At 43.2% G+C, this 15499-nt stretch overlaps 2 protein-coding genes across 2 annotated transcripts; one reads left to right on the top strand and one right to left on the bottom strand.

The window, feature by feature from the left end:
• The first annotated feature begins 55 nt into the window (after positions 1-55).
• On the top strand, positions 56-6413 carry rbm34 (RNA binding motif protein 34). Its single transcript, XM_080879471.1, has 11 exons — positions 56-344; positions 793-946; positions 1242-1372; positions 1469-1682; positions 2360-2419; positions 2502-2545; positions 2671-2754; positions 2840-2903; positions 2984-3026; positions 3120-3238; positions 5861-6413. The coding sequence occupies exons 1-11, from the start codon at positions 322-324 to the stop codon at positions 6200-6202; spliced, it is 1278 nt and encodes a 425-aa protein (XP_080735597.1). The 5' UTR covers positions 56-321; the 3' UTR covers positions 6203-6413.
• Positions 6414-6885: 472 nt separating this feature from the next.
• Positions 6886-10217, bottom strand: tomm20b (translocase of outer mitochondrial membrane 20b). Its single transcript, XM_080879473.1, has 5 exons — positions 9975-10217; positions 8248-8294; positions 7960-8041; positions 7633-7775; positions 6886-7476 (listed from the first exon to the last, which is right to left on the bottom strand). The coding sequence occupies exons 1-5, from the start codon at positions 10096-10098 to the stop codon at positions 7432-7434; spliced, it is 441 nt and encodes a 146-aa protein (XP_080735599.1). The 5' UTR covers positions 10099-10217; the 3' UTR covers positions 6886-7431.
• Positions 10218-15499: the final 5282 nt, after the last annotated feature.

Here is a 15499-nt window from a genome sequence, read left to right as displayed (position 1 = left end):
TATTTCAACGTCGCACCGGTTTCCCACAAACCTTTTTCTAAAAGGAAGTTATACCACGAAGGAAATATACTCACTGACACGTTACGTGTGTCTGGTCCTTTCCTATAAATCACCCCAGTTTAGTTATACGGTACCAAATCAGCCTAAAGCTAGAAAAAGCATAGGAACCTTTGTGGGGCTTTGCCGTGTTCCTATGGGGAATATTTCGAAGTAGGACAGCGGTCCACTCGGATAGAAAACGTGTGGATGTGTTGTAAGGTTTACTGGAGTTTAGGCCATTCAGTAAACATTTATTCCAGATAAAAAAGAAGAGGGGAAGCCATGAAGAAGAAAGCCCACAACAGGTTTGTTTACACACACTTTAATAACACGAGTGAAAATATCACGACGATTAGTGAGATAACGTTCAGAACGCAGACTTGAGCCTTCGATCTGGGGGGACCGGTGCTCCCAAAGAAACAAAGCCAGCATCAGCAGTAGACCCCCGCAGGGTCCAGGTTTTTCACTCGGTTGTTTGTCTGCTGGAGGAGCCATGAGCTCCAACTGAGCAGGAACCCAGATCCACTCCAGAAGTTCGGCGATGGACTTCTGTGTCCTGGATTCTTTGGATTTCTCCGAATCCAACAGTTACAAAGGGCAGCGTAGGAGGGTCTCTGTAGCTGAAGGAGTGACCCAAGACTTCCCTGCTTCTTTGTGTACAGATATGAACGAGCACACAGCTGTGCCAGCTCAACTAAATATGGCACAAAAAGCGTTATCGCCTGTTAACTTCAGTGTTTCTGTCCTCTGCAGAGAGGTGTCGCCAGGACAACAGTCAGCTGACTACACAGTGGGTCAGGTGTCAGGAAGCTTATTCCAGAAGAACTCTGCAGCCTCTGGATCCCTGTCGGCTTTATTCAGCACAGCAGCAGCATCCACAGCGCTGCTGTTCAAGCCTGCGCCTCTGGTGAGCGCAGCACACAACCAGCCCGTCTGTGACTGCGTGTTTGACCACCAGTCGAAACCAAATCTGTAAAAACCAAGAAAACCTGTCTTCTTCTATTGTGTGTCATGACTTATTTATTGTAAGGTGTCTTTAAGACACGCAGAGGTGCATTAACCTTCGCTGAGCTTGATGAAGTGTTTTTCTTTATTAGAGTTTGTGCGTTTTATTTTCAAACTTTTAGTGAGCGCCTCTAATGCTAATGGATTATTTAAGAGGGAGGAAATGACTGAAGTGTCTTTTTGTGTTATGATGGCAGCCGGTTCAAAAAAGCACAGAAACCAAAGAGCAGAAGCAGAAAAGCCCACAGGTCAAAGGTCAGCCACGCCAGGAGAAGAAGCAGCAGCCAGCTAAGGAGAAATCAGCAGCCAATCAGGAGCTGGAAAAAAGGTGAGTGTTAATTTCTTTTTCCCCAGTTTTTTCTTGATTCAAGTCTCTTCTCAAACCCGTTTGTTTGAAGTGTTCATTTGAATTTGCTGGTTTCAGAGAGAGTGGTTTACAAAAGGCAGACGAGGATGAGGACGGGCCAGAAAAACCCAACAGGAAGAGGAAGAGACAAACCTCCGAGTCGGGCAGAGAGAACGACACAGAGTACTGGGTGATGAAGAGACAGAGGCTGAAGGCCAGCAAGGCGCAGGAGACCTTGAAGAAGAAAAGGACTGTGTTTGTCGGCAACCTTCCCATCAGCTGCACCAAGAAGGTTTATTTAGTTTCTTTGTTTTACCCACCTGTATCCATAGTGACCGCCTGACTGTATCTGACACCAGCAGTCTGCATCCATAAACTACATGGACGTAACATGCAGTGTAGTTTAGTGCTGAGGTGCAGACTAACACAGTACTGGAGTTTCTCTTTAGTGTCAGTTTCCCTGCGTGTTAGCTTCAGCAGCCAGGCGCCACTCCTTCCTCTGTGAGCCACCTCGCTGTTTCTCCTTATGTGGAGAATGGAGAAGACGAGACACAGCCGTGTTTGTTTTAAATGACCCTCGTTCAGTCACGTAGGCGCAGTAACAGGAGCAAATATGGTCATGAGTCAGATGGCACTTTAGATGCACTGAGACGCTGTACACAGTCAGTATTGAGCCTCAACGGTCTGACCTCAGACTGAGGCTTGTGGATGAAGCTGTGGGACGATAACAAGGAGAAACTGGCTAAGCTGAGGCAGCCGGTCTGATCTGCAACCTCTGGAAACGCTTGTTGGACGTTTTAGCTTCTAGCAGGTGTTTATCTGACAGAGTGAAAACACAACTGTACTGTGGCTCTTTCCAAGATCTTTCAGGAGACGTGCAAATTGCTTGTTGTGCAATAATTGCAGTATTTATAGGACAATAATAATGTGGAAGTTCAAAGACTGGCAACCTTTTTTGTTCCTTCTCAGACCCTGCGGAGCCTCTTCAGGGATAAAGGATCCATCGAATCTATTCGCTTTCGCTCTGTGGTAAAAACACCTCTGAAAGAAAGAGAGTCGCCAGGTTGCTGCAGCTTCTCGTCTTCAGTAACATTGTGTTTCATTCCAACAGGTCAGAGAGGACCCCTCCATGTCTCGTAAAGTAGCTGCTATCAAGTGAGTTTCTAAAAGTTGTTTATTTTTTAATCCTGAGCTTTCACTAGGTTCCACCAACAAACTAATAGTATGGTTTCAGTTGACTCCTTTCCATTTGTACCAAACAGCTTCTTTTCACTTCGCAGGCGCAAAGTCCACCCAAAGAAGCAGAGCATCAATGCCTACGTAGTGTTTAAAGATGAAGATGGCATCACCAAAGCTTTGGAGAGGTCAGACGCTCCTCCTGAAACCTGCTAATGCTGTAAGACCCAAACATACACGTGCTGATAGAGCTCTGTCTGTCTGCCCTCACAGGAATGGCATGGAGATAGAGAAAGACTTTCACATCCGAGTGGACAGAGTGGCCGACAGCTCATCTGTGAGTCAGCAGACGTCCCAGAATGCTCTGCTGTATCTGTCTCCTGGGAGTTAAACTGAAATCCTGTTGTTCTCTTTCAGCACGACCACAAGCGTTCTGTTTTCGTGGGGAATCTCTCATTTGGTGAGTTCGTCTGTAGAGTTCCAGACAGTGGTAAAGGTGTAGTTGTCCATGAGTGAGTAGTTTGAAGCTCAAGCCAACCTGCTGTGTCTGCAGACATCAACGAGCTGACTTTTCGAAGGCATTTCGAAGAGTGTGGGACAGTGGAGGCGGTGCGACTGGTGCGAGACAAGAACTCGGGCTTGGGGAAAGGATTTGGTTACGTCCTGTTTGAGGTACAAGAGCTCGGAGACGATCGTGGTTCTGGAGTAACAAATAATAATATTGGATTGCATTTAGAGCTGGGCGATAGAACGATAACGATATGTATCGCGATATAACTTTTTCTCGATAGAAAAATTAAACTATCGCGATAGACCTCGCCGCTCTTGTCCTCTTAAAAAACAAAACAAAACAAAACAAAAAAAAACAGCCAATCCAAATTAAGTAGCGCAGAGCCGAACCAATCACAGCCGCAGCGTCATGTCACGTGACTTGTTACGTACAGCACAAGTGCCAAGCCGCCGTACAGCCCGGGTAATGGAGGAAATGAGTGTGCCGACTAGAAAAATCAACCGAGCGTGACCGAAGAGAAAACAGATGATGGTTCCAACGCCGGAGAGATTGTCGAACGGAAGAGCCATAGAAGTTCCGTAGTGTGAAGGTATTTCGGCTATTTCAAGTCTGACAAAAAACAGAGTAGCGTGCACTGTAAATGTGCCGAAAGCAAGTCTGGAAATACAATAAACTGGTGCATGCGCTACGTCCACACGTACCCGGGTATTTTTGAAAACGCAGATTTTTCTATGCGTTTGCACCTTTCGTCCACACGTAAACGGCGTTTTTGGTCACTGAAAACGAAGATTTTTAAAAACTCCGGCCAGGGTGGAGATTTTTGAAAACTCAGTTTTTGCGTTTACGTGTGGACGAGAAAAACGGAGAAAACGCAGCGTCAAAGGTGCGCGCATTTTGTGACGTCACACTGTGCGCCACGTTATTGTTTCGGTGAAATGAATTTCTACAATACTGTTACTGTTAATTCTACTCTCTGCAGTGTTTAAATGCTTACATATACACACAGTTACTGTCCCTCCACACATACGACTCGGTTCTGCTTCTATGCCCCAGCTTTGCTTACTTTTTCCCACCGAGGCTTCTAGACTTCTGATTGGCCAACATTTCTGCACGGTTAGGAATCTAGCGCCACCTGCTGCTTTGGCATGTTCATAGCAGCGTTTTCCTTCATTTCTGCCTTTATGTGTGGACGGGATTATTTTTTAAAACGAAAACGGAAAATCTCTGTTTTCAAAAATACCCGTGTACGTGTGGACGTAGCCTCAGTCTCTGACTGGAAGCGCTAATTCGTCATTCGGCTTTTGTCAGACTAAAGTAACTGTTAAAACTGTTTGAAAAGCTCAGCTATACAACAAGGAGAGATTGAGAATTTCCTTTTAGTTCTCAGTTTATTTGATATTGACAAAAGTTAGTCAGTTTTGTCTGTTCTTCTGTAAAACAAACTAAGATTTATTTTTAGAATTAATATTTTGTTTCTAAGTGGAATTGACAATTTAGTCTGTTTCGTTTGTTCTATTTTGAAACTTAAACGCTTTAGCGGCTGCCTTTTGTGTAGTTTGCAATATTTGCCTTTATTTATCTGAAAAAGTCTCATGTTCCTTAAGTACATCTACCCTGTTGAACTTATGGGAAATAAATATTTAAATAAAAACAAGCTGCTGATTATTTCACATTTTACTTGTGAGCAACGGCACATTTAAATCTTACAAATATAGTTATTTGGCTGATATCGTGATAGATATCGTTATCGCCTGAAATGAAAAAAACATATCGTGATATGAAAAAATCATATATCGCCCAGCTCTAGTTGCATTTATATTTTGCTTTTTGAGACGCCTGTGGCGAGGCTTGGGATTTCTAACTGAATACGCATCACTGCAGGGTTGTCCTCTGATGGCTGGTGACAAAAGTCAGTCCATGTTTAAACAGTACAGCTTTGGCTATGAACCCCCCCCCCCCCCCCCCACACACACACACACACAGTCATGACAGATGGCCGCCCCTCTCTGAGCCTGGATGTGCAGGAACTGTCTTCCTGTTAAAAGGGAGTTTTTCCTTCCCACTGTCATATTGTTGGGGTTTCTCTTGCATTGCTCTACTAATTGGTGCCTTATGTTGTGTTTAGTTTCGGGGGTGTCACTGCATGAGCTTATTAGCAGCTGCCGTAAACTTCCACACCAGCAGTCAGGAAATATTAAATCAAATGGCGCTCTTTGATTTATGCTCCTGAACGGTGTATATGACAGATGGTGGCCGTATCACCTACACCAGCGGTCTCCAACCTTTTTCGCGCCACGGACCGGTTTATGCCCGACAATATTTCCACAGACCGGCCTTTAAGGTGTCGCGGATAAATACAACAAAATAAAACTAGTACCGGTACCGAAAAAAATAAGATTTATTCATAACACACGTGAAAAGACCCAGGAAAACCGAGTTAACGATAAAACGATAACAAAATAACACTGAAAACCGATAAAAACCCTGAAAACCAGACATTTCACACCTGAGCCTCAACTCTCGCGGCCCGGTACCAAACGACTCACGGACCGTTTGGGGACCGCTGACCCATACTGTGTACTCATACTTTGGGAACTTTAAGGTCTAAAAGCACAGAATTAGAATAAATTAGAATCCACAATAGACTGTGTGCCATTGATGGGCGTAGCCAGTGTGACATCAGCCAGTGGTTTTTCCATTCTACAGTTTTTAAGCGTCAGTATTGGTACTTTGGTCAAAGTAGGCCATGTGTTTCTACACTTCATTTTGTCTTCCTTGTGCAGAGTACCGATTCTGTGCAGCTGGCGTTGAAACTGGACGGCTCAAAGCTGGAGGGCAGATCCATCCGGGTGAAGAGGTCACTGAAGAAGGAGAAGCAGAAGAGTAACGGTGATGGCAAAGCAACAACAAGGAAGACCGGCAAGACTCTGAAGACGGGTTCTGGACGGGAGAGGGCGGCTGGTCGAGGAGCTTTCAAGTCCCCAAGGAAGGTGATGGGAAACCAGCGCAAGTTGAGCAGAAGCTCCGCTTCTTTCAAAGGAGAGATGGCAGATCCAGACAAAAAGACTAAAAAGAAAGCACTGAAGAAAAAGAGAGTGAAGCCAGAAAAGTCTGTTCATATTTAAACTGAGGACAGAAAAAGCATGTGGTCGCTGTGATCAGAGTCGTTTGGAAGAGCAGCAGGTTCAGAGCCCGACTCCAACACAGCTGACATCCAGGCAGCTAAACGAGAACTTCCTCTGCCCAGCATAAAGTCACAGGTCCTTCCCACAGGGCTGTGTTGGACTTGATCTGTAACCGTTTCACTTATTTGGTTAAAATACGTCATTTCTTTTATTCTGTGTCTGAATTTATTGTCACTGTTTTCTTTCTTCCTTGCAAATCACCAGCAAAACCTCTAAATCGGGTTATTATTGAAAGCAAATGATCCACACTAATAATTTTTGAAGGCAGATGAGTCAGTGAAGTTTAGATGCTGTCGTGACCTCTGACCTCTGTCACAGAGCCCGGTGGCGTCCTCTCTCCAAAAGAAAGCAGAGACATTTCTCACCACCAGTGTGTTGGTTGCTGTGCAGCATCGTTCTCTCGTGTCACTGTTGCTAACGTGCCACAGTTCATAGCAGCCTCCTGCTCTCCTCCCTGTACCTCCACCAGCCTGTAGATGAGGACCATTAGAACAGAGTAGCTGCACCTCCAGCACTCAGGGCGCTTTGGCACAGAGGTTCAGCTGCTCGGTTTAATAAAGACCTCAAACTGTTCTGAGGCGCAGTGCCAGGGTGACCAGGACTGAACACTCAACACAGCTGCGGTTTGTTCAGATGGTTTATTCTTGCTAAAGAGGGCCGTCCTCTTCAAACAGAACAAAACATATCGTCACTCTAAAAAGCGTTTCCAAGTCTAGAATGGAAAGACAGACGAGACGTAACAAAACAATAAATACTCATCCGAGCACATTCTGGTTTATACTACTGACGTTGTCATGGAGACGGCAGGTACAACCACATCAGGCAGCGTAAACCTTGTACATAATCCTGTCAGATGTGTGTTGCACCACCTTGGAGGAAGGAGCGGATTCATCTTTGAATCCAGCCCAGTTGGTTATTACATACATGAGGATTTGGGAGCGGGGACAGGCCGGATTGCATTTCTCTACATTTTTTTGTGGCCTCATGATTTAGATATCCTAATACCCCAAAACGGGTAATACAAGTTCAAAAAGAAAACCTTTCAATGGACAAAGGAAGAGAAACTGAACCCCTTTAGGGAGGCTGGATGGGGTGAAAGTGACAGGAGGCAGAGGTGTGGGCAGGTCGTGTTGAACAAACGGGGAGCAGGGGTGGCTTCTTCTGGGCTCTCATTCTATATCATCCTCACTCAGACTCTGTGCGCTCACGATACGCTGCAAGACAGGAAACAAAGGTCCTCGGCTTTATGGTTTGACGTGTGCATGACTGATGAACACTTTAGAGATGATTCAAAGACTCCAGAGTTAAAACTGCTCGACTCCATGTCCTGCATGCTGTCATAATAACTGATCCTAGAGCAATTCACAAACCTGGCTGATACTGGGCAGCTTGGTGAGCAGCATCTGGAAGACGGGTGGAGGCAGAGTCTGCTGCAGCACCTGTAGTAGCTGCTGAGGCTGACCACACACAGCGATGGCGTTGGTCAGGTGATCCACACCTTTCTCGTAGTCTCCTGTAGTCAAAGCAAAAGGAAACAAAAGCTTATAAGCTCCACATGCAGGCGTCTGTACCCATACTGGGTGTCCCAACAGCAGGGAAGGAGCCATTTTAGCGCCGCAGCAAGGTCACCACTGGCTGTACTGCAGTAAACCGTTTGACCAGTTCAGTGGTACGAGTTTCAATAAAGAGTAAATTACCCTGAGCCAGCAGCTCCTCTCCCAACTGGATTTCCTCCAGGAAGAACTTCTGCACGGCTTCAGCATCCTTCAGATCTGGAAGCTGCACAACAGTCACAGTAAGCAGTCACAGCTGATTTCTGTCACGTTTGTGTGAAGTAGCTTGCAGTTGTACAGCAGAGTCAGTATCAGTGCTTTGGTTTGAAGTTGTCCTTTAATGTGGTGGGTGTCAGCTTTAATACAGAAACACGGTCAGCTCCGTGCACGCGTGTGCACATGTAAAGGTGCAGGCGTGTAGAGACTGCTCACCTTTGCCAGGCCTGCCCTCTCTTTGGCAGCCTTCTGCTTTCTTCTCCCTGTGACAAGAACAGGACAAACTGCTCATGTTGCTCCAGCCCTCAAAACATGTCCATCTTGGTTTTAACAAGAAAGTAGTCTTAGACAGTAGCTGCTACACTCACAAAGTTACGAGTATAAGACAGACACAGAAATAGGCTTAAAGCTAAACTAGCTCCAAGTTCAGCTTCTGCTCCCTCAAATCAACTATTTACTGGAAATTTAGGCCTGATTTTTGTAGGCCAGTGATTATTTGTCACCTTGTCGTCCAGCTGACCATGTTCAGGTGACTGGTAACAATTACAAACTGCCTGCAATACAAAAACTGGAATGTGTTTATTTCTGTTTATACACAGTTTGCTGCTTCGGCCGTATTCCCTGAAGCAAATTTAACAAACTCCAATTTCAAACTTTTAGTGTCCCCCAGAACACCTGAGTGCACCATGGCAATGGGTAAATAAACAGTAAAGCCTTGATTATAACCCAGAGGACTGAGGAATATGAATGTGTGCCAGCGTGGGTCATATTTCTCTCAAAAACCACGCAGGACAGAGTTATTTTAATCAGCTTGGTCCACTGTGTCGTTACCATAGACAGAATATGATGCTCACACAAGTCAGGCAGCATTACTGTGGATAGAGTCAGAGTTACAAAGCTACAAATACACAATACAGATCTTTTTCTGCGCATGTTACCAATCTGTGGTGTAACTGCCGTCTCTCTTCTGCGCTTGTGTGAGAACACAAAATGGCAAACATACAAGCTGGGTCGTTGTTTGTAAGAAACTCTATGAACGAGCAAACATCAGTGTCAGTCAGCTGGTCCAGGAGCAGCAGAGGAGTCGGAAAGAAACTCAGAGCTGTGGTTTTGCTCACAGAGTCTGTTACCATGTACGTGAAAACCTGGAGCTTCCTCATGTTTGGATTAACTAACTGGAACAAGGCCCAATCTTCCTGGAATAACACGATAATCTCCAGCAGGCTGGAAGCCCAGCTAACAAGACATCATGCTAAATATGTTTGTTGTGTAATTACTTGAAATGGAAATAGCTTTGTGAATGAGTGTGTGCTGCAGGTCACATCACAGGATAGTAAAGCCTTTCTCTCACAGTGTTTGGAGTTTTGCTGGCAGGACAAATCTGGATGAGCACCTGGACGTATATAAATACTACCTGGTAATGTGGCCTTGGAGACAACTGAGGTTCTCTGAATCCAGCCTCCATAAGCTGCCCAGCGGCTCAAGTTTGAGGTAGCACACTTTAGACCGGCACTGGTATATTCAGTATATTTATGTGTGTACAGCCATATAAAAGCCTTTTATTTTGTGCCTCGAAATAGGGTTAGGCAACACCAAAATAATGGTTTGTTTTGAAGCACAGCCACTAATCGTATGCTCCCCTTTACAAATCATGTCACCAGTTATTTCTACAGATCCTTTTAGAGGATGGAAGAGCTCAGGATCCAGGGAGGGCGCAAAGAATGTGATTACTGTCACATCGTGGCGTGTCAGCTACAAACCCACCTAACGATGTGAGAACATGAATGAAGTCCCAGCTATGCTTTGCTTAATTTACTGAATTGATTGTAGCGCTCCTCCACAGCCTCTGGACAAGCTAACTGGACCGAACGAAACCGCCTGGTGTCCGAACCAGCGAACCCGGCGAAGGTGAGAAAAAGAGCAGCGAGGAGGTCAACACTCACGTTCTCGTAGCCTGTTCTTGAAGTTCGGGTCATTCCGTCGTTTCCTGTCGAAATAAATACAGTAACCGACAAACAGAGCTCCGCATACACCCGCCGCTATGGCACTCGTCCTTCCGCCCATCATAACTCGAAAGACCCGCTCGGCTTTTGGAGGATTTCGGGCTAATCTGGATTTTTTACCTCCGGTTGTCGTTTTCTGTCAGGCGGCTGATGGAGCGGCTCAAGGAAGGAAGGAAGGACCGTAAGGACCCCACCTTTGACAGCTAGTAACCGCCTGAAAACGCCTGACTGAAAATGAGACAAACGAGCCATTTTCTCAGGCAGTTTGCCTGTAAATGATCAAAAGGTTGTAGTCAAGTGAAAATAAAAGTCTGTTCCAAATATGTGTGGTTTACACAGATTATCAGGTACATATGATAAAACAGCGAATTTGAGAATATAACGGCAGTTTCAGCTACATTATATTTTGTGTTAGTTTCTTTGTAAATATGATACACCTCTGTTATCATTTGGTTTTATGTTGAAGAGCTCATTTCTAAAACCTGCACAACGTTTTTTTCTGGTCCTCGTTAAAGAGTACACGCCAACTGGTTTATTTATTTGTTCTTTTTTTTTTTTTAGAAAGTTTGTTTTCAAAATAAATGAGCGCCAGTGACGTCATCCTAAGCCACATAAACCTGTGTTTAGTTTTCGTTGATGTTTTTTTTTTAATTGTACAAACTAACAATTACAGCGCATATCTTACAAGTCAAAAAGATGTGTACAAGTACAGGTGGTTAAGAACAAAGCAGCCATCGAACAAAGAACAAAAGAACAGTATAGGTCAGAGATAACATAAAGCAACACACAAGTACATTAAGTGACCTTACATATAAAAGTAAAAAAGTTAAAAACAAAAAAACAAAAGTACGCACACACAGTCTAGCTACATCAGTTGAAAAGCTGCATCAAAAATTACCTTTATTTAAGTTACACTTGTCTAATGAAGCCATCGGTTGTTCAGTCTGACGTCACTAGCCGTGTCTGGGTCTAAACTCCGCTGCAGGTCCATATATCAAACGATCACTATGGCATTACTGAGAGTTGAAAAACTGTCTAAAGTCTTTCATCTTTAATAAAATGATCAGCGTTCTGCTCTACCAGGTGTAACAATTGAGTTTAACATCCAGGCATCCATGAAAACGGAATTTATGACATTTAACGGAGTTAGAAGTTAGCAGGGAGTTAGCTCGCTAGCTTCTATCTAAATACAAAATAGCATGTCCTGACTGCGGGGTTTTGGAAACAAATTCAAACGTACAGCTCTGCTATCACTTCCAGCATAAATGAAGACAGAAAACTAAACAGCAGTGACGTTTGTAGGGTTACTGAAGTTGGGCTAGCTGCTATATAATGATGTGCTACGTGACCGCTAGCGACACAGCTATGTTAGCATAATATAAACAAGCTAACTTTTTTCCACTCGATAAAAGTTAATGTGAGTGTTCTCGGTGGTCAGGAACAAATGTAATCGCATGGCAGGATGCTGTAAAAGGACCAAACTTCAGCCAGGAGAACAACTGAGATAATCCATCCACAATACGAGGTTAGTCATTCATATACTGCTGCATGGGCTGGGCTGTAGTTACATCCTAAGGTTTTAAAAACTGAGCTTAAATAAATGATTAGCGGTAATAAAAGCCGAGGGAGGTCAACAGTGGTCGCTGACTGTTTTAGGAGCTTTTTGAGATCAAATAGAAGAAAATACATAACATTAAACATGTTAACAACACAAAAGCCATATTAAACGCAGACTACTTTAGACCCGGAAGTAGGATTCGTCGCGTCATCACTGAACAACCGGATAGGAGGACTACGTGGCGACCGTGGCTCAGGGGGTTGGGAAGCGTATCTGTAACCGGAAGGTCGCTGGTTCGATCCCCGGGCTCTCTGTCCTGGTCGTTGTGTCCTTGGGCAAGACACTTTACCCTACTGGTGTTGGCCAGAGGGGCCAATGGCGTGATATGGCAGCCTCGCTTCTGTCAGGTTGTGGCTACAACCGTAGCTGCCTCCACCAGTGTATGAATGTGAGAGTGAATGAATAGTGGTATTGTAAAGCGCTTTGGGTGCCTTGAAAAGCGCTTTTTGTAGGGGCAGGGATAGCTCAGTAGGTAAAGTGGTCGCCCCATGATCGGAAGGTCGGCGGTTCGAATCCACTTAACGGCTACCCTGAGGTACCCCTGAGCAAGGTACCGTCCCTACACACTGCTCCCCGGGCGCCTGCTTAGTGGGCTGCCCACTGCTTCACTGAGTGAATGGGTCAAATGCAGAGAAAAACAAGTAATTTCCCCATGGGGATCAATAAAGTATCCATTATTATTATTATTATTATTATTATTATAAATCCAATCCATTATTATTATTACTACATTATTTTTTATTTTATTTTATTTTATTTTTTAAATGACATCAGAAACAGCAGTATGCGACATTACGTGATGGCAGAGCTTCAGTTCATCCTGTCTTTTTTTTTTTTTTTTTTTTTTTTTTTAAATTACTACATTATTAAATACCAGAAAAAATCGGAATAATTTTCAAGAAGCGACATTTGTGAATGAAAAATTTTGCAACTATAAATAAGTTGTTAATCCCAAATTCTATTTTTTTTATTTTCTGTTTGTAGGCCAAATATAATTTCTTGAAAGGTTAGAGAAGGGCAGTATTTTTTAGAGGTTAACCAGTACTGAAAATCATCCCCAAAAGATCTGGAACTTTCACATGAATAAAAAAGGTGCTCTGTAGTCTCAATATCAGTATTGCAAAAAGTGCATTCGTTCGTATCTATATTGAATTTCTTGTGAAGATAGTCATTGGATGGATATATGGCATTTAAGATTTTAAAGTGATTTTCTTTTGCTTTAGGTGGAATTGGAAAAGAAAGATACTCAGTCAAAAACCTCGAGTTATAATCTTTAAACAAATATTTTCTTTTTAATTGAGAAGGAAAAAGTTGTTTGGTTAGAATTGTCCTTAAAAATGTATTATTGCATGCCTTTCCTTTAAATTCACGAATTATAGAGGAAGAACATGTTAAACTGGCTTTAGCCATCGGAATCATTGCAGGGGGAATGGCTTTCACAACTTTAATGAATTTACTTTGAGTATGAAGCTAAAATTTTATGGCACTCGTTATAAAAGTGTCACAGTTGTGGCTCATTTTGACCCAGCATTTTCAGTTTCTTGTATTTTGGTATTTTTCTGTACAAAACCGTGACAAAAAGCTAACAAAAGCCGGTACTGAAACACACCAACCTAATTACAGCAAACAAAATATCACGTAAGGAAATGTAGGAAAAGATTTTAGGGAACCAAGTTACATAACACTGGTGTGACCATCAGTCTTTGATTCTTCTAAACCAGGGGTGGGCAACTCCAGGCCTCGAGGGCCGGTGTCCTGCAGGTTTTAGATGTGTCCTTGAGCCAACACAGCTGATTCAAATGGCTAATTTACCTCCTCAACATTTCCTGAACTCCAGAGACTTGGTAACGAACTAATCGTGTGCTTCATGTGTGCTGACCAGTGTTGGTCAAGTTACTTGAAAAAAGTAATCAGTAACTAATTACTGATTATTTGCCCAAAAAAGTAATCCCGTTACTAAATAAAATATTTTTTGTGTTTACACTCAGTCTTTCAAATTTCAAGTAAAACACAGCAGAAAATAAATAAAGTCAAAGACTCAGCGGTCCTGTTGCTCTATTTTCACCTGTAAAGCAGGAGTGAGGCAGGCGGAGGTTTACCCTGGTGCAGGTGTGCCGCGGTCAGTGGAAGAATCCGTGAGTTTCTCTGCGAGTTTCCCATTACGTCGTAGCTACTCGGAGCTTGCTTGGAAGTTTAGGGGTTTTTTTTCGCTGTAAAAAGAAGTTTTCTTCCCACGCACAGCGGACACTAATGTTTTTGTCACTTTTTATGGAATCAAACTCAAAGTAAGGTCAGTACTTCCACGCTTTAAACGCTGCACGCTCATACTCTCTCCGTACTCGATATATGATCCACTGTTGATCTGCACACAGCTGTTGTCACTAACGTCGCACTCGCTCACGTCACTGTCATGAGACATTCTCGCAAAAAATCACGGTTTTAGTAACGCAGTAACGCAGCGTTCCTAGGGGAAAGTAACGGTAATCTAATTACCGTTTTTGCAATAGTAATCCCTTACTTTACTCGTTACTCGAAAAAAGTAATCGGATTACAGTAACGCATTACAAGTAACGCATTACTGCCCATCTCTGGTGCTGACCAAGGGTGATATCTAAAACTTGCAGGACACCGGCCCTCGAGGCCTGGAGATGCCCACTCCTGTTCTAAACAGTGTCATTTTGATGACTTCATCATCTGACATATATAATATCAGACAACTTTAAGTAAATCTCTTCATACTTTTAGCTAAACGATAAAACAGAGTCCGTTGGGGTTAGCGTAGTGATTGACTAGTTAAATGTAAAAATAGGCATCAAAGTATTTGAAGTAATTTCATTGTTTATTTGTTCTTTTTGTTTTTTTGCTTTGGTAAAGGAATGTTTCTAAAAAATACTCCCTTTTGTTTTCTGAAAGTATAAAATAATATAATATGAACACATTTATTTAACTGAATGATAAAATGATCTTGGTGTTATGCATACAGCAGGCAGCTACAGTTAATCCTTCTGGCCACCAGGGGTAGCTGTTGTTCCAGCTCAGCAACCACAAGACACACACACACTTGCTCCACATGTGTAAAAAGTCTGCATGCTCTCAGACTATGATATTAAAGAGGCAGTTAACAACATGAATGAGTACGTATGTGTATGCAGCAGCCTGACTAGTCTGATCTTACCTATCCTGTGGCATCATGGGAAGTCATCCAGGAACATGCCAGCAAAACTGTTCATACAGTCAGCGTGAACAGATGAAGCAACTGTGTTTGAGCTGGTGTTTAGCTTAGATGTTACTCCTCTCGAAGGACTCTTACAGATCAAACTAGTTACTACTAGTTAGTAGTTTCTACTAATAACCTTAGGCTCGCCTCATGTTCTTTTCTTTAGGGAGGACATATTATGAATCTGTAACGTTACAGTGTTTCTAATCCATTTTTAGATATTCAGGTGTGAAAGTTATCCAGACCTTCAGGCAGTGGCGGTCCTAGCCTGTTTGGCGCCCTGGGCGAGCACTCCCTCTGCCCCCCCCCACAAAACATAATAAGGATTGTACATTAACATAAAACTGTTGTCGGAACCATACTGAATTTCACCACAGAAACACACACACACACACACATATGAAGAGAGAGAGAGTATGCGTTGTATGCAGACGGCTACCAAACAGCCATCATAATTCGTCATACAATGAGAACAGGACAAATCAACAACTGACAACGACTCATTAATATTCAAATCTGTAACATAATGTATTGTTTGGAGTTTAGTCTGTTACTGTTACTATTTTTACCATTTCTTCTTGGAGCAACTGTAACACACATTATTTCTTTAGGGATTAATAAAGTATTCTG

Source organism: Rhamphochromis sp. 'chilingali', assembly GCF_963969265.1.
Source record: "Rhamphochromis sp. 'chilingali' genome assembly, chromosome: 4".
NCBI lineage: Eukaryota > Metazoa > Chordata > Actinopteri > Cichliformes > Cichlidae > Rhamphochromis > Rhamphochromis sp. 'chilingali'.
This window is presented reverse-complemented; position numbering and strand designations above follow the sequence as displayed.

Coding starts and splice junctions, on each gene's coding strand:
- rbm34 (XM_080879471.1), top strand. CDS start 322: ATGAAGAAGAAAGCCCACAACAG. Junction 2,546..2,670: donor CGTAAAGTAGCTGCTATCAA/GTGAGTTTCTAA, acceptor TTCACTTCGCAG/GCGCAAAGTCCACCCAAAGA. Junction 3,027..3,119: donor CGTGGGGAATCTCTCATTTG/GTGAGTTCGTCT, acceptor CTGTGTCTGCAG/ACATCAACGAGCTGACTTTT.
- tomm20b (XM_080879473.1), bottom strand. CDS start 10,098: ATGATGGGCGGAAGGACGAGTGCCATAGCGGCGGGTGTATGCGGAGCT. Junction 8,295..9,974: donor CAAGAACAGGCTACGAGAAC/GTGAGTGTTGAC, acceptor TTCTTGTCACAG/GGAGAAGAAAGCAGAAGGCT. Junction 8,042..8,247: donor AGAGGGCAGGCCTGGCAAAG/GTGAGCAGTCTC, acceptor ACTGTTGTGCAG/CTTCCAGATCTGAAGGATGC.